Here is a 26,993-nt window from a genome sequence, read left to right as displayed (position 1 = left end):
CCTTTGGCCAGGGATGGGAAAGGGATACCCTCACTCAACTCCTGCTCCCACCTCCACTACCTCATGGATAGATTTTCTGGTGTTCTCAGCAGGGTGCTAGTAACAAATTCCAGTTTTCTGAATGGCTTTGCAGCCTTAGCAGCTTTTGTAGTGAAAGCAGTGGGGGTGTACGGGGTGCACCAATGGCCATGATCAGTTGTGCGTGAAGCAGGGGGGAGAGGATCCGGTAGACCCTATCTGTTTCATTCCCCGTAGATTAAAGTAAGTTTTGACTTTAGGTGGCCACTTCTGATCAAGGTGGTCTTGTCTTTTGGCAGTTACAATGTAAACGGAAGTCTCCATTCTCTGTGTTTAAAAAGCTATTAAAAACAACTTGTTGATGAAAGTTTATTTAGAAACACAGAATCACAGAAAAAAAATTATTTCAAAGGTGACCTTTTGGAGGTCATGTGTTCTAGTGGAATTTTATCACCCTGAAAGAACTTTATCATGAAGGAATTTCACTCACCTGAGATGACTTTAACCATCCTGAGACCTGCTGGAAGGGCAAAATGGCAGGGTACAAGCAATCCAGGAGAGTTATAGGGATCACCAGGAACAATATTTTGGTACAAATGCTGGACAAGACAACTACAGGAGGTGCTCAGCCTGATCTCATCAAAGAACTGACCATGGATGTGACAGTAATTGACAGTCTTGAGTGCAAGGATCATGATGTGGTAGACTTTAAGCTCCTGAGAGAAAGGAGGAAGACAAATTCAACAAGGGCAAGTGTTGAGTGCTGCATTGGGGCGGCCGAACCTCATGCACCAGTACAGGCTGGGGGCTGACCTGCTGGAAAGCAGCTCTGCCGAGAGGGACCTGGGAGTCCTGGTGAACAACAAGCTGACCATGAGCCAGCAGTGTGCCCGTGTTGCCAAGAAGGCCAATGGCATCCTGGAGTGCATTAAGAGGAGTGTGGCCAGCAGGTCGAGGGAGGTTATCCTCCCCCTCTACTCTGCCCTGGTGAGAGCCCACCTGGAGTACTGTGTCCAGTTCTGGGCTCCCCAGTTCAAGAAAGATGAGGAACTCCTAGAAAGAGTTCAGAGGAGATCAACAAGGGTGATAAAGGGCCTGGAGCATCTCGCCTATGAGGAAAAGCTGAGAGAGTTGGGCTTGTTTAGCCTGAAGAAGAGAAGACTGAGAGGGGACCTCATCAACACATACAAATATCTTAAGGGCGGAAGTCACGAGGACAGAGCCAGACTCTTTGCAGTGGTGTCCAGCGACAGGACAAGGGGCAATGGGTGCAAACTGAAACATAAGAAATTTCAGTTGAATATGAGGAAAAACTTCTTACTCTAAGGGTGACGGAGCACTGGAATGGGCTGCCCAGGGAGGTTGTGGAGTCTCCTTCTCTGGAGATATTCAAAGCCCGCCTGGATGAAGTCCTGTGTAACATGCTCTAGGTGAGCCTGCTTTAGCAGGGGGGTTGGACTAGATGATCTCCCGAGGTCCCTTCCAACCCTTGCCATTCTGTGATTCTGTGAAATAGCATACTATATACGTTGGATATCATGGCGGCAGACAACAGCTTGCTCAGGGCAGGATAGCATCTGAGATCCAGTTCTCTGCCCACCTCTCAGCCCTTAACTGGGATACTGGCAGTAATTCAGAGACTCCCACTATGGATGTACTGGACTGAAGTCTCCTGCCAGCAGCTTGGGTTTAGCCTCCAGCACATCCTTCCTGTTCTTTCCTGTGTCTTTGATACCATGACATGGACCACGGCTCATCCCGGCAGTCCCAAATAACCTCTCTAAACAGCTCATGACATCTTCCACCATTCCGCTGGCACACAATCTACTATGACAGAGGTGTCCTTGCATACCTCACAGATCCAGCTCTCTGTGCTCTCTGCCACCACTTGCTTGCTTCTGACCTTGTGGATCACCTCTGCTGCAGGACCTCCTTTGGTGTCTATCTGATGGAGCTCAGTTCTCAGTGTGGGATGGCTCAAGGCTTCTCTCCAGTGAGGGCTCTGCTCCAGACAGAAGTGAAACTCCCACAGGAAGCTCTGGTTTGATGAGGACAACTAACTCCAGCTTCTCAATTTAAGGGACACCGTACTGAGTTTTTTTCACCTGGCACAGTCTTTTCTTAACCTCAGCAGCATTTCTTCTGTTTTGCAGGAATTCAGTTTACTAGAACATGCAAATCACTCAAGACTAGAGTCACTGAGTCATTGGAGCCTGGCTTATGGTTTTTTTCTTTGGTTCTTTTTTTTTCTGGCAGAAATGCAGAAACAAAAATCAGGCCGATTTCAGAAGAAGTCATTTTAGCAGCCTAAGGCAAAGTTTTGGAAAAGCCAGTCAGGAACAGAATTGCGTAGTAGGCATGGGTGATCTTTAGTGTTTATTCTGTAGAGACACTCTCCAAGTAATGCTGATGTGAGGGAAGAACAGATCATTTATAATGGCAGTATTAGTGAACTTAGTTGTTGTAACCATGTAGCTCTGTAATATGGTATTGCTATTGCTAGTGTCGTGGTTTAACCCCAGCTGGCAACTCAGTCCCACCCAGCCGCTCGCTCACTCCCCCCACAATGGGATGAGAGAGAGAATCAGAAGAGTAAAAGTGAGAAAACTTGTGGGTTGAGATAAAGGTGGTTTGATAGGGAGAGCAAAAGCCACGCACACAAGCAAAGCAAAACAAGGAATTCATTCACCACTTCCCATGGGCAGGCAGTTGCTCAGCCGTCTCCAGGAAGGCAGGGCTCCATCATGTGTGATGGTGACTTGGTAAGACAAACGCCGTAACTCTGAATGTCCTCCCCTTTCCTTCTTCTTCCCCCAGCTTTATGTGCTGAGCATGATGTCATATGGTATGGAATAGCACTTTGGCCAGTTGGGGTCAGCTGTCCTGGCTGTGTCTCCTCCCAGCTTCTTGTGCACCTGGCAGAGCTGAGAGCTGAGAAGTCCTTAGCCAGTCTAAGCACTACCCAGCCACAACTAAAACATTCTTCTAGTACTAAATGCAAAACACAGCACTATGCCAGCTACTAGGAAGAAAATTAACTCTGTCCCAGCTGAAGCCAGGACACTGGTAACAGGCTATAAGCTTTGTAATGAGTTTTCAGGGCTGAAATTTGTCAGGCTTGCTCTGCCTGAACTTTTCTTGACCTGTTCGTAGATTTTTTTGACCTGGTGTCCCTTGCTAATTTATTTTTCTTTTGTTTATCTTTGTATAGTACCACTAAGGTTTTACAACCCTAATGCACCGATGCAGTGTAGGTGTAGATGATGACAGAGGCCTTTAGAAGTGGAAACACAAGGATATGGTGCAGAGTTGTAGAGACATGGGGCTGGATAAGAGGTAGGACACAGGCATGGCACTGGGGACTTCATGGCTATAAATGGCCTCTAACCTCTGGTTTTCCCCATCTAAATAATCTATCCACAGAAGCACAATATGTGATTAGTCTCCAAATTCATGGTTTCGTCTCATATCTCCTTACTAATTGAAGGATTCGGGATGTGCTGCTTCTGTTTTGTCCGTGTGTTAAAAAACCACAAAACCAACCTGTATCATTTGCATCTAGCAAGTCGCAAGCTTCTGCTGGAGAGTTCATAGGTTCAATTTCCAACATTTCCCACCTCACACACATACACAGTTATGTGCTACCTGTTAGCAGCCACATTTTAAGCTATTTTTTTCATCTACCACAGATATGAAGTGATGAAAAGTGGAAGTAAGTTTTTGGTTTTGTAAATGGCTGTGAGAACATCTAAGGCATGCTGTGCTAAAGGATGTAGCAACATAGTTCGAAAGCAATAAATAGACTTATGAGAAAATGTCTCCTGAACGCTTTAACAATACTAATTTTGTGTAAGTAAACGATAATTTTAAGAGGTTTAATCTTGGCCAGTTTTCAGTGGGTTTTCATACTGATGAAAAATTTTTGTTCCTGATCACAGTCTCACTATAGCTGTGCCTTTTCCAAGACACTGGACCTCTGGAGATCCTGTATAAACCCCTGAAGTTAAGTTGTCCTTATTTTATTCTTTCTTTTGCATGGTGTTGAAAAAGTAGTACAATAACTTCCAAAGCATTACTTAAATATTTTTGCTGAAACTTTGCAAGAATAATAATCATAAGAAGAAACAAAACCAGTCCAAACAACTCAAATTATTTATGGAAAATGCAATCAAATACAAAGAGGCTTTCGAAGATAGGCTCTTGGGGAATTGTCTCTGTAGGCAATGCTATTTTCTCTGCTTGCAAGAGGGAGAGAATATGAAAAACCTGTAAATTACTGCCAACAAAATACACATTCGAAAAAATTCAAGTTGCTTTTTTCTCTTGCATGCCATTATGCCACTTCTTCAATTGTTATTATTTCTTCAGTTTCATGTGTTATTAATTGTTTCTTATATTCTGTCTATTAAAGGAAGAATAAAACATTTCATTAGTGTTTCATGCATGAGATTAGCCAGAGAGTTGTTATTTATTATATAGAAGCTGTAGTGGGACTCTGTCAATGAGAGGACTGAAGTAGGCATGTCTAGGTCGCTGCTTCATGATGAGCTCCCCAAAGAGGAACAAAAGATTTTTCAGCACAAAAGCCAGAAATCTCATCTTTTTAAACATAGGAAAGTTAACATGACGAAGGAACAGAAAGTAAAAGGATTTATAAAGGCTCACCAGTGATCCAGTGAGTCTTTGCAGACACATTTTTGCTTCCAGACCTGACTGTAGCCAGCTTAAAGGCTTTCAGCAAATTGCAGCAGACATTGCACATGCTCTCTAAATAAGCAGTTCCTCTTTGTTACTTGCAATGTCTGTCTGTCTGTTCCTTCTCATGAGTCTCTCCAGCTCTCCACATAAAATAGAACCTCTCAGCTCTCTGCTATATTTGCTTGCTTACCAGACCCTAGAAAATTTTCCTCCTTCAGCATCATTGTCAAATACTAATGGGTCTCAACATCTGCAGTGGCACAACTATTTTTAGCCAGCAGTAGATTTCTTTGTCCCTTCTCTCCCCATAGCTGACCAAGAGTGCGATTCTGTATATTACTGGGCTGAGAAACTCAGGTTCAGCACTGTTCTAGTGATAGCATATGGCTTATAGGGAGAGCAGGGTGAAATTGTGTATTTTCTACGCTGCTCCAGATAGACGGAGGACAAGCGTTTCAGAACGGAAAAGGAAAAACAGAAGAATTATTGCATATGGACCTTCTCTTTCAATACCCTCAAAAAAAGAAAAAGAAAGAAAATTTATCCTTGCTTCTGTGCAACTTTCTGACACTTAGATCACACCTTTAAGACCGCAGTGGATCCTTGTTTACAACAAATTTCAGGCAAATGGAAAGAAAACATACCTGGAAATCCATTGGAGATATCTCATGGAATGGGTCTCTTGGCTGTGGTATTGTAGCAGATGTTTTTTTCAGATAAATGCTTCTACAATGGCAAAAAGGGTTGGTGAAGAAAAGGCAGTATGCAAACATATGAACACGTATTATAGAATAATGCTCCTGAGGTGTTATTTTATTCCTCTAGTGAAAGAGTTAATGAAAAATTACATAGCCTGAATACAATGATATCATGTTATTGTTCAGAATTTGGATGATAATAACTTATTTTATGACTTATTAAAAAATCATAAGAAGTTGCTTTTTTAAGTATCTGAAAGAGAAATATCCTCAAAACAAGGAGACAATTTCATGTACCAGCCACCTACATTGCAGTGTCTGATGGCAGGGAAGAGGCACTGGTATCAGGCCTTATCTCAGTATTGGAAAGCATTGTGTTATGTTGATCAAGTGGGTAATAAGGTTGGGAATCAAAAATATAGAGCTCACTTGAGGAACACCCAGCAGGTCATGATTCCCGCTATAGTTCAGTGTTGATTACTCCACCCCCCACCCCTTTAAAAGGAGGCCAGAAATTTTCTGCTGGGGAAAGAGGTGTTATTTCAATTGCAGAAGAAAAGCTTTGCACATAAAATAAGACTTACACTCTGCAGAGAAAAAATGCAAGACTGCAAGCTGCCAGTGATGGTATCAGAAATAATGTATATGATGAAATGGATGCAAGCTGTTCTCCTCCTGAAAGACAAGCAATCATCAAAATGTTATCTAGTATCACAGAACAGGAATGATTGCACAACTATGTGTAATCTGCTTGGCATGACCGGGTCAAGCACCAGCATGAAGTGGCTTCTTTCTCATTGCTCTGTAACATGCGAAGGAACAGGATGGATGATGGTATGTGGACTGTCTACAGTAACTTGAGACCTTACCAAGCATTTCATGAGGAACTCAGACCTAGAGAGTACGTCAAAATCCAAGGTGGCAGAGAGAGTAACGGGGGAAAAGAGAAGTTTATAAAGCCGAAAGTAGAACTGAAAGAAGGAAAAGAGCTGGCAACAGACCTCAAAAAGGTCATATTTTTTCACTGTCTCCTTGCAAGAAGCACCCACTGTCACAGCAGAATGCTTGGAGACCTTCCTCATATTAAAAGATATGCTAATTCTTTGTTTCTTTTCATCCTAACAAATCAATGTGCAAATATCAACGTGTTTCCATCTGTAAGTATGAAGTAATAAATGAGGCTGACAAGTAATAACTGAGGGAAAACTAAGTCAAGGAGGTGATTTTCATTCTTACCAAACTCTACGGGTGTACTCCACTCTCCCCAGCTTGTGCTCACTAAACAACCATTGTCAGTTGCTCTGATTTTGACGCTGTACCTTTTTCCTGCACTGAAGCTCCCAAATGTGTAGGAGTTGCCTGTGATGTTTCTTTCCTAAATACAAAACAGCTAGACTGAGAACTTTTTATTCACTAGATGAACAGATGTTAAGAATGCATCAGGTTCATTTAATGATGCGAACAATTACAAATGAAACTTTACACATACTTCTGTGAACAGACTAAAGTGCAATAATAAATAGAAAAATATCCCTTAGTAAATTAGTGCGATCCGTCCTAAATCTTTTTGTTTGAACTTTTTTGTTATTGGTGATATGAACACGAAATTTGCAGTATTCTTACCTGGCTTCTTAGCCTCTGCTAAACAATGGAACTTTGGGGAAAAAAATAATCAATAGTTTATTTTCAGTCTGTAAAGGTTTTATTTTACTATAAAGTAATTCTTTAAAGAGCCACCATTCCCTTATCATGGATGTTTTCAAAACTGAAGCAGAGTTTAATAACCAGATTATACAGAAGGCAAAAAATTGACAAATATAGAAATCCTTCTCAGAAGAGTATTGATCCTTCTGGAAAACCTGGTTTTTTTCTTTCTTCTTTCTTTATACTGGCTTAATCTTTAGGTGATATTTTCTTGCCTGTTGCATCTCAACCCCTTCCAGAGACCATTAATAAAGAAAAAAATTCTCAACATTTTGTGTGTCTAAGTGTAATGTGGAATTATGACCCATATTTATATATACATATGAATTGGTAGGAAGTACACATATAAATGAATTGTTAAGAAGTATAAAATACTGTAAAATGGAAGATCTTGTGACATGCATAGAAGTAGTATAAAGTTCCACATGTGCAGGTATTTTTTGTACCTAGTCTTACAAATAACAGTTTAAAACTTTGAGTTTAGGAAAATTGTCAAGAAAGAGCATACATAGTATACTGAAACTGGTAGTGTGAAACCAAAACAATTTGCTTGGAGGATGTTCTGATATAGGTGACATTTCAACCCAGCATAAACATTAAATTGTTATGGTAATAAAGACTTACTTACTATTTTAGATGCGGGTTTGATGCTTTTCTCGGGATCAGCCTAGCAACAAGAGAAAAACTCAATTTTTATGATTGTTCTTTTTATTGCTACAAAATAAGGGGTCCTGCCTTATCAATGTTTGATATTTAGGAAAAAAGGGGTACATTTAGCATTTTAAATGTGTACTTTTAAAGACTATGACGTATAAGCTGTTTGTATTGGGTTTGTGTGGCAATGTTTTGGTGAGGGGGCGCTACAGGGTGGCTTCTGTGAGAAGCTGCTGGAAGCTTCCCCTATGTCTGGTAGAGGCAATGTCAGTTGGCTCCAAGATGGACCCCAGGACATGGGGAAATGGCCTCAAGTTGTGCCAGGGGAGGTTTAGGTTGGGCATCAGGAAAATTTTTTTCACTGAAAGGGTTGTTAAGCGTTGGTACAGGCTGCCCAGGGAAGTGGTCGAGTCCCCATCCCTGGAGGTATTTAAGAGAGGGACAGACGAGGTGCTTAGGGACATGGTTTAGTGGTGGGATGGCAGGGTTAGGTTAACAGTTGGACTTGATGATCTTAAAGGTCTTTTCCAACCTAAACGGTTCTACGATTCTATGATTCTATGATTCTAATTTAGTAATACCATAAACCTGACTGAGCAGTAATGATGACTACAAGAAGTAGGAACAAATGCAAAGTGAGTTTGTGAAAGACATGATAAAAAATGACTGATGGGATAGCAGACCATAGAGGGGAAAACCATAAAAGGGAATGTCCTGACCTAACTTCAAAAAAACCCAGCAGTAGGACCGAAAGACTACACTGGGACCCAAACTGCCTTACAGGGACACACAAAATTGGTTGTATCCAATTTAACAGTACCTTTGCTCTTTCTTTAGTATATTTAGAGTTCATTTGATGTATCCTGTAACTGTTTGTAAAAAAGTAATAAGGTAATATGGTCCACTCCCTGACATGTGCTATAATAGCTGTTCAACCTAAATGTGGGGAATCCCTTGCCCAGTTTCTTTAAGGACCAGCTGTACAGTAGACTGAAAGCATTACCTCAGTTTGCTGCCTCTATCTGTGGCAGCAATTCTCAGCTGATGCACAAGAGGGGCACTACTTATCAAAAAGGAGAGATTAGTTAAGTAGGGAAAAAGAGCGGGTTATCGGTTGTATGGTAGTATGTGTGGAAATGCAAGCATACAAAATACTATTAAGAGTCATAATTATTCTTACCTTGTTTTCTATGGCAATTTGATATTTGAAACAAGCACGTTTTTTCACGTGACTTGTGCGAGGTGGTTGCCACTGAATTTCACAACCATGAGAAGCTTCTGTACAGTTCACAGTGACATTTAATGGAGGTGTGAGTTTTTCTACAGTAATATAAGCAGAAATACTATTGATTAATAATCAGCTCTCTTCACTCTGCCTTTTATAATATTGATAGATGTTCAAGCAACTGGTCTAAAAAGATGTAATATAGCTTTACCAGAATAATTATATTCACCCCATATTCTGAAGCAGGACTCCCTGATTTAATACTCCAGTTGAGAAGCCTGGAGTATCAGCAGCAACAGTAGGTAAAATTAAAAAACACAAACGATTTGTTAGATTTTATTGAATTCATCATATAATCTGTGCAGGTTTTCTTTTTTCATATACTCTGTTCATATTAAACAAAAGTAATTTTTTTTTTATTAGCAACATTCTTCCATTTAAAAACTAAAAAGTTTTTGCTCACAGTGTTAAGGTAATTGGTTCTTTTGTATTATGTGAATTAACATAATTATGAGATAATGGTATAAAATGAACATCCAGGTAGTCCTGCTCAGGCATCCTTAGCTACTTAATCCCAAAAGATGACACCTTTCTTTCAGAGAATAAATATTTGACTGAAATGTTCACAGTTCTCCAACCTGTGACTTTGTATTGTCTCTGCATTCATTTGGTTTTGATCATTCTTATACTTTGGACTCTTCAGCCATCAAGGCTGGGGAAAAGGGGAAAAAAAAAAAGGTGTTCTGAGGAAGAGTATTTTAAAAATGTATGTTTTTTCCAGGGATGAATTCTTCATTTCCTTAGCATAAAACTGGAAATAAAATTGAAAAAAAAAATCCTTACCAATTGTGTACAGAATAATCATCTCCGTATACGGCTGAATGTTTTGTCCATTTCTAGACTCATTTACCAGGAAATAAGCTCTCTTATTCTCTATTGTCACATTTTGGAATTTACATCCTGTGTGCCTTCCACAATTATCTTTGACGTAATTCTGGCATCCTGTGAAATCTTCTTTCCTTTACATGACATATTGCATCAGTTAAACATTGACAATGTCACATGTCAGACCAGAAATCAAAATTTTCTAGATTCAAGCAGACCTACTTACCTTGAGGTCTTCCAGTACAGGAAATATTGGGTATCTCTTGAAGCAGTCCTGTCCACGTGCCAAGTGCAGTTCATGAAGGAAACGTTAAAAATGACACAGACAAAATTTTCAATGGCTGTCCCATTCATGCCTGCAAACACAGGAAAGATATCCCATGTCCACTCTGCGGAAAGACTGTGTAACTGCTCAAGTCATGCAGCGATTTCTGCTCGGGAATGGCTGGCCATTGGTCAGCGGGTGATGAGCAATTGCATTGTAGATCACTTGTTTTGTATATTCTCTGCTGTTTTATTAAACTGTCTTTATCTCAACCCACAGGTTTTACTTTTTTTTTTTTCCCAATTCTCTCCCCCATCCCACTGTGGAGGGAGTGAATGAATGGCTGTGTGGTGTTTAGCTGCCTGCCCAGTTAAACCACAACACTCATAGATCACTGTGCTTAGCAGTCTGAGAAAGCCTGATCCCCCATTAATTTAATTCCTTTTGAATATTTTTTTTTTGGCTTCTAACACATCCCTTGCCAATAGGATGGGCAATAGGAGAATTCAAAAGCTCAGTTTTCATGTGGCTCCTTTCCTTTCTTCAGCTGTAATGTGAGAAAAGGCAATTCTTCTCCAGAAAAGTAGGAGCTCAAAACCACTCTTGTACCTGATACTTTTTCATGGCTTGCTCCAGGCAGCTACTGTGCTGTATGGAGGCTTTTGGGACTACTCTACAGAATGAAGTTTCTTTCATTCGGGTGTACTACAAATACACATAATAAAGGTGTCTAGGATCACAGTTTCCAGACGGAAAGGCTGTTACCTAGGAGACCTGACTTAATATGATGTTGTGTAGCTTGGCTACAAATAGAGCTGGAAGAATTAAACCCCATTCCTCAGAGCACCTTGGTAGAAGCATTTGTTTCACGCTCATCACTCTGAGAGTCAGCATGTGCTAGGAGAAATGTCATCAGGCACAGGACCTTGCAAAGGAGCAACCATCTGATTCCTTTGGAAATGAAGAGGCATTGTTCAAGAGACAACAAAGTTGTCAGAGTACTCCCGGATTTCTGGAAAACTTCCTCTCGTCCAAGAAGAAGGTTGAAACTGTTTCAAAAGCTTGGCTCAGCAGCATTTCTTTTGACAGCAGTGCTGACCTAAGTATCCCCCATCCTTCCCCATCTTCCATGGCTCCTTCCTGATTCCATCCTGCCTCCCTGGCTGGGCTAGTACCATTCCTTGTGGGGCCTCATAGTAGGTAGTTCTGAAGAAGTAATCATCACTAAAACTAATAATGCTCCTCCCACCCCAGCATTTTTTGTTTCTTCTTGCTTTTTCATCTGGCTTAGCATTCTTTACCACAAACAGTGGAACAAGCTCATCTGAGATGACAGTGTGGGTTAGCAACAAAGACCCAGAGCAGAGATGCCTAAGACATTTTTGCTGCAGCAAGAAGTGTTGACCCCTATCCAGTCACTAGAGGCATCTAAGCTCTTAGCATAGAGTTGCTTATATCCAACTTACGTGGAAGTTTATATATAGATACGTATAACAAACCACTCCTGAGAGTCCAGTGATTATGGTACTGCCCTGAGGTGATGGACAGCTTTGCTCAGTTCTCTGGTCTGCCACAGGTTCACTTTATGACCCAGGGTCATTCAAATCTGTGTACTTCACTTCTTTATTTAGAAAAGAAATAGAGAAGTTTTCTTCCCGTCATGAAATTGTGAAGAAATGCAGCAGTGTGAAGTACGATCACAGGTGCTGTGCAAGGGTCTTAGGGAGGTGGGCCTTTGGCAATGCAGCAAATCAAAAGAAAGAAGGGTTAATCTGATTTCAAATCAGGTCACAGCCTGGTTCATGCATCACCCAACAAGCAATTGAGTTGACTGGCGACATAAGAAATAGGGTGAAAGGAACTCCTAAAATGACACTGTGGTCAAGGAAAAAGCAAATGAAACCACATCCTTAGCCTCTTCAGTGATGGGCTCAGATTTTTATACCGAAGAGAAGCATCCAGAGATATGCTCAGATGTTCTTTAATTAGCCTAAATTCTACAGCCAGAACATTACTCTGCCTACAAAACAGCCATGATCAGCTGCGCAGTGTCACATTCATACCAACATCAACCACATACTGGGAAGATCGCTCAGATATGTGTGGATAGGTCTATTCCCTTTGCTGACAGGACTTTTTTTTCCCAGGTTTTCAGGGGATTTATTTTTCATCTTTTTTATTCACTTTTCTGTGGATATGCCAAAGAAAATCTAGCAGAGTAGACAAGTATGACAACCCTTCCTTTAAGGTTTACTTTTGAGCCTACTGTATTCTCTCATAGTGTAAATGTTACAATTTTACTTTTATTTGTAGCAACAGCTGGAACGGAGCTAAGTCTTTATGAGACATTTCTCCCATTATCTCCCATTATTTCAGTGAAACACTGACATTTTTTTCTTTCCAGTTTATACTTGAGGACTAGATAAATTGTTCTAGTTGCTTCTTGCTGAACAACTTGTCATGGTTTAAACACAACTTGCAACTAAGCACCATGCAGCCGCTCACTCACTCTGTTGGGATGGGGGAGAGAATCATAAGAGCAAAAGTGAGAAAACTCATGGGCTGAGACAAAGGCAGTTTAACAGGGAAAGCCAAAGCCACACACACAAGCAAAACAAAGCAAAGCAAGGAATTCATTCGACATCTGAAACAGCATCTTAATACTTTTTCCAACCTGCCTCAGACATAAACTGGTCCAAAATATTATCTGGAAGTAGGAAAGGTAAATGAAGCATGAAGAATGCATATGAAAGAAAGAAAAAAACAAAACAACATAGCAATGGACACTCAAAATTGTCAATATGACAGTAAAAAATCCTATACTTTCACAGAATACCAAGATAGTTCATTTGATTCATCAAAGCAGGTCAGAATTGATCTGTTTAGCCTCTTCTGTATAAATCTGTTCGCTTTAGTTGCTTTAGTACTCTATGAGTCTTGCTGTTTATCTACTGAATTCATTGAGTCTAAGGTCAAAGAATTTACTATGCTTGCCATTATGCATGACAGTTACTTGTTTTTCAGAATAAGCCATAAGTATTCAAGCAGACTGTAAACCACAGTGCATTATACACAATGTCTGGGAGAGCAGTCGATCCTATGAAAGACAACAGAGGCTTGTGTAGGCTTATATAATTTCTTTCAGTCACAGTATCAACCCAGAGTAAATCATATTAAGATTTAGTTAATATAAACCAAATTGTTTTCATTTAGCGTAACTACCAGAAATATTTTGCTTCAAGGTGATACAAGCTAAATCATAATAATTTGTTATGTTTTAATGCCAGCTGACAACTAAACACCACACAGCTCCTTGCTCACTCCCCCCCTAGTGCGATGGGGGAGAGAATCAGAGGAGTAAAAGTGAGAAAACTCATAAAAGCAGTTTAGTAAGTGAAGCAAAAGCCACACCCCCAAACAAAGAAAAACAAGGAATTCATTCACTACTTCCCATTAGCAGGCAGTGTTCAACCATCTCCAGGAAAGCAGGGCTCCACCAGGGTTACTTGGGAAGACAAACGCCAGCACTCCAAACATCCCCCCGCTTCCTTCTTCTTCCCCCAGCTTTATGTGCAGAACATGACATTACATGTTCTGGAATAGCCCTTTGGTCTGTTGGGGTCACCTGTCCCAACTGTGCCCCCTCCCAGCCTCTTGTGCACCCTGGGCCTTCTCGCTGGTGGGGTGGGATGAGGAGCAGAAAAGGCCTTGACTCTGTGTAAGCCCTGCTCAGCAGTAATGAAAACATCCCTGTGTCATCAACACTGTTTCCAACACAAATCCAAAACACAGCCCCATGCTAGCTACTGTAAAGAAAATTAACTCTGTCCCAGCCAAAATCAGCACACCACTCCTCTTTTAATAACCCCATATTTGTCACTTCTTTATTATTATTTCATTAAACAAGAGGGAAGATACTACTCTCATGATCCTTTTCAGTGAGCTGTGATGCAAAGAACAGTTTCTCTGTAGTGCACTCTTCCTTCTGAACTGCCTCCTATATTCTTTGATAATAGTAAAATACATATGCAAGTATACTACCAGCCTCACAAGCATCCTTTGTTTCAGAGGTGAATAACTCATATTCCCTATTTTAGCATCTTTTGCTATATTTGAAATATTTCTTGATATTCTTTATATCTTTTAATGAAAGAGGTAAGGTACTTAACTGAGTGAGACAGATGTAATGATTGTGATTGCACCCAACTGCATAACAACCCACTGTTTTAAGCGCACACAGTGTTTTCTTTTATTTATTTATTTATTTACTTTTCTGGAGTCAACTTAGATTACCTCCATCTCTTGGGCAGATGTTAGAAACTGTGTAGGAGTAGTGGCTGCAGAAAAATATCAAAGAAGAGAAAATTTGGCTCTGCCATCCTGTGTGGTAATTAGGATTATTAACAAGGAAGGACAGGATCTCACCTCTCGGCCTTGAACCCAAGAGAATTTTTACTTTTATTCAGTAGTTTTTGAATAGAAAATGCATAAACTGCTCTTAACTCTTGGAAACAATGGATCAGATAATTGGTAAAGGATTGTAATTAACATACTTGTTACTGGAAGTGAATAAAAGGAAATTAAAATGTTTCAACCTTTTAACCTAACTCTGAAGATGCTGTTAGTTCTGTGGTAGCACTTGTCTTACCTAAACTTACCCAGGTGCTATATAGATATGTCTGCATTACTGGGGAACCAGTAATTCTACACGGCCTTAATAGTGGCTGGAAAGAAGCAGGTACTTAAGACACAGTTTACTCAACCTAGTCTAGAATGAGATGAATGAAGACTTCACTGTGTTTAATTCCTGCCAGTCACTGCAAAGATAACCCAGGGTGACCAGCCCAGAGGGGTCCCTCTAAGACTAAGCTATCCACCTTTGTCAGGTGATTCCAAGAGGATTCATTCCTTTTCCCTTTTACATCATCCGGAATCCATTTGTAAGTACTAAACAGGAATGCTGCCAGTATTCTTTTCTCACTGAAAACTGCAGATTTATTTTTGAAAATGCCTTTTCCTCCTCTTTCTTATAGCTGCGCTAGTATCACGTGCTGCTTCTCTTTAGAAAAATAGTTGCAGTAGAAGTGGTAGAGTTCTCCTCAGAGGTGGTCCAATCTTTCTTTCACATCTTAAATAATTCCTGTGCAGGTTATTGATCAAAACCTTAAGGAAACATAAAGTATTCCTGTGTGAAGTTGTTTCCTTTCTGCAGTGTAGTTTTTCTATGAAAATTGGCTACTGCTAGACTCTGTGCTAAGCACAAGCCACTCTCAGTTACCCCTCAGAGCATGTTGAATCCTGACACATGTCCACAGCAGGTGGTCATGTGAGGAATTTGGAAATATCAGCGAGGCTGAAATCCTGCTGCAGTGGCTATTCTCATCCAGGTTGATTAGAGACTTGAATAGCTGAGAATAAAATTGTCCAATAACCTGCTGATTATAAGTAACATTTAACCATGTAGCTTATCATGTCTTGATACGGCTATGCTTTTAAAAACCAATGAAAAGGAAGGTTTGTAATTGAAAAAAAAAAACCCCAAAACCTGACACTTTGGGTTTATATCACTATTTTTTGTTAAGGAAAATATCTTATCTGTGCTGGGTGTATTTCTTAAGACTAGACCTCTGAGTTTTATTTCCCAGTTTTGCCTCTGAAACACTTGGAAACTTATTTTTGTCTGAGGGAATATATGAAATGGAATTACTGCTTACATGTTGGATGTGCTATAAGAATAAAATTATGCCTACATTCAGAGAACTGTGTATGTGTGAAATCTTCTACTTCAGTATTAAAATTGTAATAAGAGAAAAGATGCTGGCGTACTTCCATTATACTGGTGCCTAAATGCAGTACTCCTAAAAGGGATTCACTCTGCATAGTGATTTTGCTCCATGGATGTAAAGAGCTAAAACCTGAACATTTCCAGTTGCACTGTGTTTTCAAGAGAATACAGAGAGTGACATAGGCACTTTTCAATGCTGTAATGCACGGTTTAACATAACAAGCAAAATACTGCTATGTGGATGAGGCTAGTAATACTGGAAACTGCTAATTTTAAAATATTTTTATATAATTAATTTCAGACTGTAGAAAAAACACACCATGAAAGTTTTGGCTAAGACATTCATCATACAAAAACAAGCATTTGCAGAGAGCATCTACCCACCCCTCACAGTTACTTTAACAACATTAAAACTAGCAGACAAAACAAAATGCAGTATTTCTTTGCCTAGCTTCTTTGGAGTAAAAGGAAACAACAAAAAAAGACAAAAGCAAACCTACCTCCTCCTTGAAAACCCATTTCCCTGTGGCAGTTACAGTAATAGAGCACAAAAAGGATGGAAGCTGTGAATATGCCTTGGTGGCATATTTTTGTGTGCTTTGACAACGCGATTTCACCATTAAGTTTTCCTGAACCACTCATGTAACAGGGTGTAAAAATCCCGCCTACTTCTTACTCATTTCCTTCACCCTGTACTTCTGTAACGTAATGGCTACAAGTGCAGTTACAGCCATTGTTTTTCTACAGGGAGGTGAATAGGTCAGAATAGGACAACACCCTCTTTATCCCTTCATTCGCATAATTTTCACTCATTTCTGTCACACATCTTTCATATAGGCTTTTGTACAAGGCACAGCCTCAAAGGTAGGTGAATATATGCGTCTACCTTCTGGTTCAGGTATTAGCGCAGGTGCCACTCTTTCAAGCCATGCCACTATTTTCTGCTTATTGCTTAGGGTTACTGCCCTGCACAGGAGAATAAGTCCAGTGCTCTGGACTTTGTAACAGCCATTCCCAGCTTTGCAGTAGCCAGCCTCATTACCTGGAGATGGGTAACAAACCAAAGTCACCAGCTTCCACAACTTCTCCGCTTGACGTGTGCATATTTTTTCTGGGCTGGGAGAATTCAACACACAGACCAGGAAAAGTTTCTTCACACGTGAAAATGCCCCGAGTGTACCAAATCGACACGATGTGACTTGTTTGTGCCAGTGCCCTGGTCACAGGAAGTTTTGCAGTCCCCCTTGCCCTCTGGCTGCAGCGTCTGAACATCCTCTTTCCAACTGCATGTGAATGCACACAGTGTGGTGCAAACACAGTCGGTTGTGCACAGAGATCCACAGCTGCCCATGTTAGCAGGCTCCAAAATGAGTAACCCCAAAGCCTTTTTCACCATCTTGACTGCTTTTGGCGCTGAAGAGTGTGCCTGGGTCCTGAGAGATGTTTGTCCAGCAAAGCAACTTCCTGTGAACTGAGAAACATAGCACCCGCCTTTTTGTGTACCCATAGCACAGTCTGATCACAGATCCCTCTGCCTTTCTCACCTTTAGATCATTTGAACAGGAAAATGAAGCTATTAAAGTAAACAACAGTATTTAAATCTGATTAGTTATAATATTCACTGAGTACCCCAGTCTTACCATACGTATCTGTTATATCTCACCGGAGGAGTGGTAAATCAGATCAGATCTGTCCTGCTTCTGTTTGCCTGTATCTTGTATAGCTTCATTCCCGTTGGCCTTTGGTTTTGTTGCTCTTCTCGGCAGAGGCGGAATTGAGGGGTTTCTTGAGAAGATGTTTCCTCTTCTTCAGGTCTCAGTTCCTCAGTTTTATTCAGAGAGTAGACGAGAGGACACTGGCACATTCCCTGCTAAGACGCTTAATTTCAGGAGCTGCAGAAGTAAGATTTTGTGTTCTCTTTCTCATTTTCTATTGTAGACAATTGTATAAAATTGGAGTGAATTAGGGTTTGGGATAAATTTGCATCAGTGAACCTGAGCCTCATTTTCTATAAGGTATGAACAACCTGCCCAGCTAGATGACAGTAATGCTATGTAGGTTGGATTCTCATATGCACCCACAAGATGCACAGAATGAAACAGGTCTCCTGTGGAAAGGATGTAAGTATGTAATCACACTGACGTCAAAGCTTTTCTGTATGGCAGGAAATGCTAGTTTTTGTGTAGTGGACACAATCTGCAATCCTGTTACTATTATTTTCTAGTTTAATAAATGAGAATTTCTCAGAACATCTAACATTGTTAATGGGATGAATTATCCAAGAAAAAAAAACCTGTAACAGTCCAAAGATTTCTTGGATTTTTTTGGTTATGTTCTTTAGTCCATTGGCAGAACTGCTGCTTTCCAAAGGGTCAGTTAATTCTACACTTGCTTTTAATGAACTATTGACAAAGCATGTTGCCACCATGTCCTTGAACCTCTTAAAGGCAGATTGCCAAGGGAAAAAAAAAAGTAGTTAAATAAATGGAAGGATTTAGAAAGGCCAGAGCAGAAAAGAGACAAAATCCCATTATCTGTACATACAGACTCCCAGACAGTTGGACATTTGATGTGCACTCTCTATATGCCAACCAGGAGGGAAAATATGGGACCTGATCTAGAACCATAGACATCACTAGGTAATCTATCATTGAAAACATGACCATTTCAGGTGAAGACACTCATGACAACAGCAGAGTAGGATCAAGCAGAATACAACTAGGGATGTTTTCTTTGTCAGCAGTGGCAGAAGAAGAACTTGCCCTTGCATTTGGTTCAGACCTTAGTATTTAATTTAGCTCCAAGATGTGGTACCTGGTGTACTTGCACGAGTTGCACTCACTGCATCTTCCCTGAAACAATATATGAATGGTTTGCAATTAATGCCCCAGAATCATGAACTAATTTAGTCTCAGGAAATAAGTGAAACTGTAAAAACAAAAACAAAACAGCTTTCATGATGAGAGTTCTAGCTGAGGTACAAACTGGCACATCTTTTAGACCAACTGGGAGGTCTTACAGAAAACAAGATTTTAAGCAGTTTCTCTTTCACTGTTCTAAAGGTGACCATCAGGTTGTGAAGTGTGCTTTTATATTATTATGTTCAGGTAGAACAAAAGCTAACTGGTGATCTTGGGACTAGTGTGCATTCTCTGTTTGGCCACCATGGAAATCTCATTACTTATGATGTCTTGCAATGACTAGAGAAAATTCAGTCAAACCAACTCTGCCTCTGTAGCACCTGTGGCAAGAGGCCAAGCTGGTACCAGATGAGCTGTAAGACTTTGTAAGAGAAGTACGCTCATGAGAATCTAGCATGCAAGTCACTCATGCTCTGTTTATTGATGAGATAATGAAAAAACCACAAGCATCAATTGGTAGTCTGCTGCTGCAAGGCAAAGATCAATTTTATTACCTATCTCTTTTACCTATCAGCCTTTCTGCATCCTGAGCACGTGTGTGGGAAGGGCATGCTTTGGCAAGTAAATAACTGGAATGGCTTCCCTCAAAAACTCTACAAGGGTCCACAGAACAACAGTCTCAATGGATGCAGCTACTACAGGTATGTTTTATGTTACTGGTGTTCCTCCCACAAGCTGAGGAAAGGCTTAGGATACACTCAGCTGTGATTTACACCTTGAGCTCAGCACACAGAATTGGTTGTGCCTGTCTTTCAGAGAACTTCTGTGAACGCTGGGCTATTTGCTTACTTCAGGGAAGAACTAGTTTTCAAGCTCTATTTAGGCTTGTGATTAATTTCCAAATGAAATGGTGGAAATCTCTTCTTGGCAAACTCTCACGGAGAGAAAAAGTTTTAAAATGTGCTCTTCTACCGCGCATTGATTTTAAAGTTGCCCTGGCCAGGATATTTTCCCTGCAATAAGGAATAGCAAAAAGGTGAAAGTTCACTGTAAAGCTGCAGTTTAAAGGGGCAGCTTGGTTGACAAAACAGATCAAAAGGTTTAGAATGGAAACTGAGAGAAATAAAGGAAACCGCAAATTGTATGATCAGTAGCTACTCTAATGCAGTCACAGAGGAATGAGACTTGACTTAAGTTGTAACTATTTTCCATTTTTGTTTTTTCCTGATTAGCTTTCTGTACAACAAGCAGAAAATGCAGATAGATGGATGGTGTTCATGCACGTATTGTGGTTAACAGTAGCAGAAGTAATGCAGTATGAATGAGGGAAGTCCCTGGACTTTAGTAGAGCTTTTGAAACTGTTTCCCACAGCATTCTCCTGGAGAAACTGGCTGCTAATGGCCTGGACAGGCATACTCTTTGATGGGCAAAAAAGTGGTGGGATGGCCAGCCCCAAAGGGTTGTGATGAATGGAGTTAAATCCAGTTGGTGGCTGGTCACAAGTGGTGTCATCCAGGGCTCAATGTTGGGACCAGTTCTGTTTAACATCGTTATCAACAACCTGGGCAAGGAGACTGAGTGCACCCTCAGCAAGTTTGCAGGTGACACTAAGCTGGGTGGAAGTGTTGATCTGCTTGAGGGTAGGAAGGCTCTACAGAGGGACCTTGACAAGCTGGATCAGTGAGCTGCAGCCAATTGTATGAGGTTCAACAGGGCCAAGTGCCGGGTCCTGCACTTGGGTCACAACACTCCCATGCAACGCTACAGGCTTGGGGAAGAGTGGCTGGAAAGCTGTTTGGCAGAGAGGGATCTGGGGGTACTGGTTGAAAGCTGGCTGAATATGAGCCAGCAGTGTGCCCAGGTGTCCAAGAAGGCCAACAGCATCCTGGCTTGTATCAGAAATAGTGTGACCATCAGGATTAGGGAAGTCATCCTTTCCCTGTACTCAGCATTGGTGAGGCCACATGTCAAATACTGTGTTCTATTTTGGGCCACTCACTACAAGAAGGACATTGAGGCCCTGGAGCGTGTCCAGAGAAGGGCAATGAACCTGGAGCACAAGTCTTGTGAGGAGCAGCTGAGGGAACTGAGGTTGTTTAGCCTGGAGAAGAGAAGGCTGAGGGGAGACCTTATCACCCTCTACAACTGCCTGGAAGGAGGTTGTAGCAAGGCGGGTGTTGGTCTCTTCTCCCAAGTAACTAGCAATACGAGGAGAGGAAATGACCTCAGGCTGCATCAGGGGAGGTTTCAATCAGATATTGGGAAAATTTCTCCACTGAAAGAGTCAGTGAAACATTGGAACAGGCTGCCCAGAGAAGTGGTGGAGTCACCATCCCTGGAGGTGTTCAAAAAATGTGTAGATGTGGGACTTCAGGACATGGTTTAGTAGGCATGGTGGTGTTGGTTGGTGGTTGGACTTGATGACCTTGGAGGTCTTTTCCAACTTTAATGCTTGTCAGGAAGTCCACAATTATGTCAAAAGTTTGTTTTGACAAATTACATTATGGAAAAGTCTGGGAGGTTGAGAGACCTTGTGCCTTATGCATTTATTCAGTACAATTATTGTCTTCATAAAACAGGAAATGGGAGAGAAGAAAAGCTTAGTTGTTCTGATTGCTGTTCTGTAGAGGAAATGAAAGAGTCTTGTTAAAGGATAAAAATAGCACTGAGACTTTTGTGTCTACTCAGCTTCTGTAATTCTTGAAACTGGACCCTGCAGGTTCTCAGAACAGAATTATTCTTGGAACCCTGAATCCAAGTACTGGAGAAGCTGGGTCATGATGTAACTGTTACAGTGCATTAGGTTACAGGAAACTGGGCTGATACAAAAACCTTAATTTATTGTAAAGTGAATTTCCTTAATTATGAAGTTTTTTTATAGAGATTGGAAAAGTTACAACTTTAGTATTTATACAGAATAAACTATATGCTAACAATTCCAGTATAGGCAATTTAACCATATGAAATGCATGACTTCATGAAAATTCCCAAAATGCCCAAGATCACCTCTGCAGAGGATTTTGGGTACTACATATGCATCCCAGTCTTGTCATTCAGAGTCTCATAATCATTGTTTGACGTAGACATGGATGTTTTCACCAAACCAGTCAACTTGAACATGAAGTTGCCCTTAGCTGCTGTGCAGTCTGAAGGATGATTTGGCTTGCTTAATGAAAGGGAATGGAGTTGCATGCCAGAGTAGTCTGAAAGCATCCTTTACTAGACCAGCACATGTACCACAGACTTTTTGGGTTAATCTGTATTTTTCTTAAAACCAAACTGATTGTACAATCTTTATATAACTGGCTTTGTCATCTTTAATTTAAATCATAAAAATTCAAATGTTTGCATTTAGTCTTCTTTGCAGCTAATGCTAAGAAAGAACATTGCTGTTATAGTCAAGAAGAAGTTGATAATCAAAAGAGAATCTTTCATTTGTTTTTATTTTAGTTTGTCTGGCTTAATCTATTTTAAATTTATCACCTTTTATGTGAAGTATCAGAAGAAGAAAGCAAGTGATATTAGCAACTTGGATATGATTTAGGACTGATTTTTTCTTTTTGTCTTTTTTTTTTCTTTAATTCCACCAAGAAATATACACAAATATAACATTGCAGAGCTCCAGACTCCTAGCATATCTTGGTATGGAGTTATCCAGTAGGTACACTAGATAGCCCTGTCATGGATATTATAATACTTGGAAGCTAAAATATACCTCAGCTCCTCACTATGTGGTGATGACTGGAACCGATGTTTGTTTTGATTTTAATTTACAAGAAGAAATAATTTTTCACCCTCTTTACTTTCGTGCTTTAGCTTGCTTTTCTCTGATCCTAGGCTACCATCATGTGGCCACTTTGAGAATCTTCCCAAGTAACAGAAACAAAGACTGATTACTTAGCCTAGAAAGCAGCAAGGTCCTGCCTGTGTACAAGATGAAGGCCACATGTAGCTTTCAGAGGGCTTAATTTTGTTTCTTGATTGCACTCAGTCATCCCTTACTTAGACACTCTGCTCTTTGGTTTGTGTCTGTTTTGTTCTGCTTTACATCTTCCCCCAAACACTGAAAAATGTACTCTCATTTCAGAAGGGAAAGGTGCAAATTTTTTCAGTAAGTAATGGCATTGGGCCATTCAATGTATTAAACTATAATATATAGGTTTACCTATGCTGGGCATTTCTGTCTGCACGTTCCAGACTCAGAGTTTCAAATCATCTCTATGTAAATCCCTTCTGTAAGGCCTTTGATATGTGTCCCACTCACACCCCACATCCCCCCCCTCAACCTTTTTGCCTCTGTATTGGAAGTAGTTTGACAGGTGGATTGTTAGATGGCTGTAGACCTGGATGGATGGGTGCATCCAAAGAACTTACAGTAGTCAATGGCTCAATGTCCAAGTGGAAACCAGTAACGAGTGGTGTCCCTCAAGGGTCCATACCAGGACAAATATGATTTAATACCTTCATTAATGCATAGAGAGTGGGATTGAGTGCACACTCAGCAAGTTTACAGATGACACCAGTCTGAGTGATGCAGTTGATTCACTAGAGGAAAGGGATGCCATCCAGAGGGACCTTGACAGCCTTGAGGAGTGGGCCCATTGTGAACCTCATGAAGTTCAACAAGGCCAAGTGTGAGGTCCAGCATCAGAGCAACCCCCAGGATCAACACAGACTGGATGATGAATGGACTGAGAGCAGCCCTGCAGAGAAGGACTTGGGGGTACTGGTAGATGAAAAACTGGACATGAGCCAGCAATGTGTGCTCGCAGCCCAGAAAGCCAATCACATCGTGGCCTGCATCAAAAGCAGTGTGACCAGCAAGTAGAGGGAGGTGATTCTCCCCCTCTACTCTCCTCTGGTGAGACCCCACTTGGAGCACTGCATCCAGCTCTGGGGTCCCCAGCACAAGAAAGACATGGACCTGTTGGAGTGGGTCCAGAGGAGGGCCACAAAGACGATCCGAGGGCTGGAGCACCTCTCCTGTGAAGAAAGGCTGAGGGAGTTGAGGTTGTTCATCCTGGAGAAGAGCAGGCTCTGAGGAGACTTTATTGTGGCCTTTCAATACATGAAGAGGTTTATAAAAAAGACATAGAGAGACTTTTTACCAGGGCCTGTAGTGACAGAACAAGGGGCAATGGTTTTAAACTGAAAGAGGGTAGATTTAGATTGGACATAAGGCAGAAATGTTTTACAATGAGGGTGGTGGGACGCTGGAACAGGTTTCCCAGAGAAGTTGTGGATGCCCTGTCATTGGAATTGTTCAAGGTCAGCCTGGATGGGTCTTGGAGCAATGTGATCTAGTGAAAGATGTCCCTGCCCAGAATTATTTTTGCCAGAATTAAAGCTCTTAAACCTTTTACCAAAACGTAAGTTCTGTTAACAGAGTTTATACACTGACAAGGAGCAGATCAATGCTGATTGACCAGACTAAATTATGCTTTTGTTTAAAGTCATTTCATGCTTTATATCTCCACACAATGAAAGTTCAAGAAGACTTCAAGGATGGGATTAATTTTTGAAATGTACATTAAAAACTGCATATTGTAGTCATCTATACTTTAGTTACATGGGTCTGCTCACTTCAGACTCTGTGAAGAGAAATGGATACTTTCTGTGTGAAAATGAACAGAGTGAGGGGAATGTTGTTTTGTCAGAGTCTATTTCTTTCATATCATTCAAAATGATAACTGAACCTGACTTGTGCAGATATAATATCTCCACAGAAAAGACATTTCTTCATTTCAGAATTCCTTTGCCTTTTAGGTTGCAGTGATAATCATCTGATTATTCCCAGAAAGGTGATATGCATCAGTCTGAAATTGTGGTTATACAGCGGTAACACAAGTACTTTAATTTCTTTCCCATGCACTCACTACTATGCTCTGACTCACTGAGAACTGCACTCAGCTTCTTCAGTCATTTCCAGTCTAGGCTATGCTCAGTATTGTGTGAAAAAATATTAAGGAAGTTAATTAAATGCATTATTCTTTGCCTTTCTGTATTTCTTAGTAAACTTGGACTGATCATGTTCTAATTGTTACTTCCTAGGGAGATTTTTCATTAAAGCAATTTTCTTCTTAGAAGTAACTCATTTGTTGATCTGTTGTTCAAGTTTGTGAGATATATTATCCAAGCTAGTTCTGCTTTTCTTTTTTCTTTCAAGTTTTTTAACAACTATTTACCCTCTATTTTTCAAGTTGGTGTAGTTTTTCCTTTGAGATATTCGGAAAAGATACAATACTTTTAAAACCCTATTGAATAGCTGCTAGTACCCTTTCCACCCATATGGGGGTGGTGTCTGTTACAGCAACTCTGGTTTTAGCTGTAAAGCAGCACACACTGAGCTGTTGACCCAGTGAGACTGCCTCAGCCTCTCTGATATGCATTTTGCTGTATCAGCGATGGGATACTATTTCAACAAGACATAAATGGTTGCAGTGTAGGTAGTAAGTTCTTGAAGGAGACCTTGTCTGTTTCTATGGCACTGCACTTTGGGCAGGTGTTGGGACCTCTTCTGGTAGCCTTGTGTATGAGCATCTCTAATGCAAGACCTGGTGATGGTGCTATGCTCAGCAGTGACAGAATACCCGTAGTGTTCTTCAAGACATAATTGCTTGGCACCTCCTCTGTGCTTCAAACTCCGACAATCCCTTTTTACCACACAGCCTTTGTTTTAGTGATAATGCTTATTTAGTCCAAATCACATGCAAAGACCAACTGAAAAGGCCTTGATAGTCTTTGGCAAACCCAGATACCCTGAACACTTCTGAAAGTACTGGATTAATATAATATTTCTATAGCAAAGGCGAAAGGGTGAGCCATGACCAAAGTGACATGACAAATGAAAACAAAAAATCTCCTCCAAAGATTACGCTACAACCTTACAACAGTGATGTATTCTGCATTATCATTATTAAATCCATAAAGCCTCCTATAATACCTACAGTGTTAAACATTCACAGATTATTTTTGTATAGAAAAGATCCCAGGCCTGGCTGCCGTCCACCTTCATCATACTGACACAGCCTTCTCTACTGACCTGTTGATTGCAATTTTTTTCTTGATTTGGCTAATCTTCTTTCTGTTCAAACAGGACATGTCAAAACCCAGCCACATGGTTATAGGTCTGATCTAACAGGAGATGATCAATGTCAGTCATACACCCAGCAGAAGGGCTGGGTTTGGAAGAAAAGTACCTCTTTGGTAATTGCTCCTGCAGGTATTGGTAAATCAGGTGAGATAAGGTGAAAGTGTGCACACAAGCTGCAAACGTCATCTGCTTCTGTAGCACTATGTGGTCGACATCAGTTAAAAGTCATATTTTGGTGCAATACTGTGGTGGGTTAGCTTTGACTAACAGTCAAACTCCCACCCAGTTGCTTGCTCGCTCCCCCCATTAGTGGGACAGGGGGAGAAAATAGGAAAAAAACAGGAATGAGAGCTGATGGGTTGAGATAAGGACAGGGAGATTGCTTACTACTTACCACTCTGGACAAAACAGACTTGACTCAAGGAAAATTAACTTTCATTTATTGCCAGTTAAAATAGATATGGGTAGTGAGAAACAAAAAGGCAAACACTAAACCAACACCTGCCTCCCCCACCCCTGCCCAGGCTCCACCTCACTCCTTCACTTTACACTCTTCTGCCTCCCCAAATGGTACAGAGGGTATGGGGGCTGAGGGATCTATAATCAATACATGAATGGTTTATCTCCACCGCTCCTTCCTCCTCAGGTTTGTTCTCCACTCCAGCATAGGTCCTCAGCTCTGGTGAGACCTCACCTAGAGTACTGCGTCCAGCTCTGGAGCCCTCAGCACAAGAAGGACATGGAAGTGTTGGAGCGGGTCCAGAAGAGGGCTACTAAAATGATCCGAGGGCTGGAGCACCTCTCCTATGAGGACAGGCTGAGAGAGTTGGGCTTGTTCAGTCTAGAGAAAAGAAGGCTGCGGGGAGACCTGATTGCGGCCTTTCAGTACCTAAAGGGGGCCTATAGGAAAGAGGGGGAAAACCTTTTTAGTAGGGCCAGCTGCGTTAGGACAAGGGGTAATGGTTTTAAACTAAATCGGGGTAGGTTTAGGCTAGATATAAGGAAAAAATTCTTTACAATGAGGGTGGTAAACCACTGGAACAGGTTGCCCAGAGAGGTAGTGGAGGCCCCATCCCTGGAAACATTCAAGGCCAGGTTGGATGGGG

At 41.0% G+C, this 26,993-nt stretch overlaps 1 protein-coding gene across 2 annotated transcripts; it reads right to left on the bottom strand.

Annotated features, from left to right (window-relative positions):
* Nucleotides 1-4,085: 4,085 nt before the first annotated feature.
* LOC118452146 (granulocyte-macrophage colony-stimulating factor receptor subunit alpha-like) lies at nt 4,086-17,744 on the bottom strand. 2 transcript variants are annotated; one of them, XM_035892952.1, is made up of 9 exons: nt 17,596-17,744; nt 10,109-10,238; nt 9,841-10,016; nt 8,953-9,092; nt 7,747-7,785; nt 6,651-6,789; nt 5,999-6,089; nt 5,361-5,442; nt 4,086-4,420 (listed from the first exon to the last, which is right to left on the bottom strand). In XM_035892952.1, exons 2-9 carry the CDS (start codon nt 10,234-10,236, stop codon nt 4,352-4,354), a joined length of 864 nt encoding a protein of 287 aa, XP_035748845.1. In that variant the 5' UTR covers nt 10,237-10,238; nt 17,596-17,744; the 3' UTR covers nt 4,086-4,351. The 2 variants fall into 2 exon arrangements, with proteins under 2 accessions (XP_035748845.1, XP_035748837.1); XM_035892944.1 differs by lacking the exon at nt 17,596-17,744 and adding an exon at nt 16,433-16,534.
* Nucleotides 17,745-26,993: the final 9,249 nt, after the last annotated feature.

Source organism: Egretta garzetta, unplaced genomic scaffold (genome assembly GCF_000687185.1).
Source record: "Egretta garzetta isolate BGI_Z169 unplaced genomic scaffold, ASM68718v1 scaffold370, whole genome shotgun sequence".
NCBI classification, from domain to species: domain Eukaryota; kingdom Metazoa; phylum Chordata; class Aves; order Pelecaniformes; family Ardeidae; genus Egretta; species Egretta garzetta.
The sequence above is the reverse complement of the archived record's forward strand: the minus strand, read 5'-3'. Positions and strand labels throughout refer to the sequence as shown.

Bases quoted from the DNA above. Each gene is read 5' to 3' on its own strand.
- LOC118452146 (XM_035892944.1), bottom strand. The intron at 7,786-8,952 runs GTAAGAATAATT...TCTTGTTGCTAG, and splicing joins AAATTGCCATAGAAAACAAG to GCTGATCCCGAGAAAAGCAT. The intron at 6,090-6,650 runs GTAAGAATGAAA...CTTGTCTTTCAG, and splicing joins GAGTACACCCGTAGAGTTTG to GAGGAGAACAGCTTGCATCC.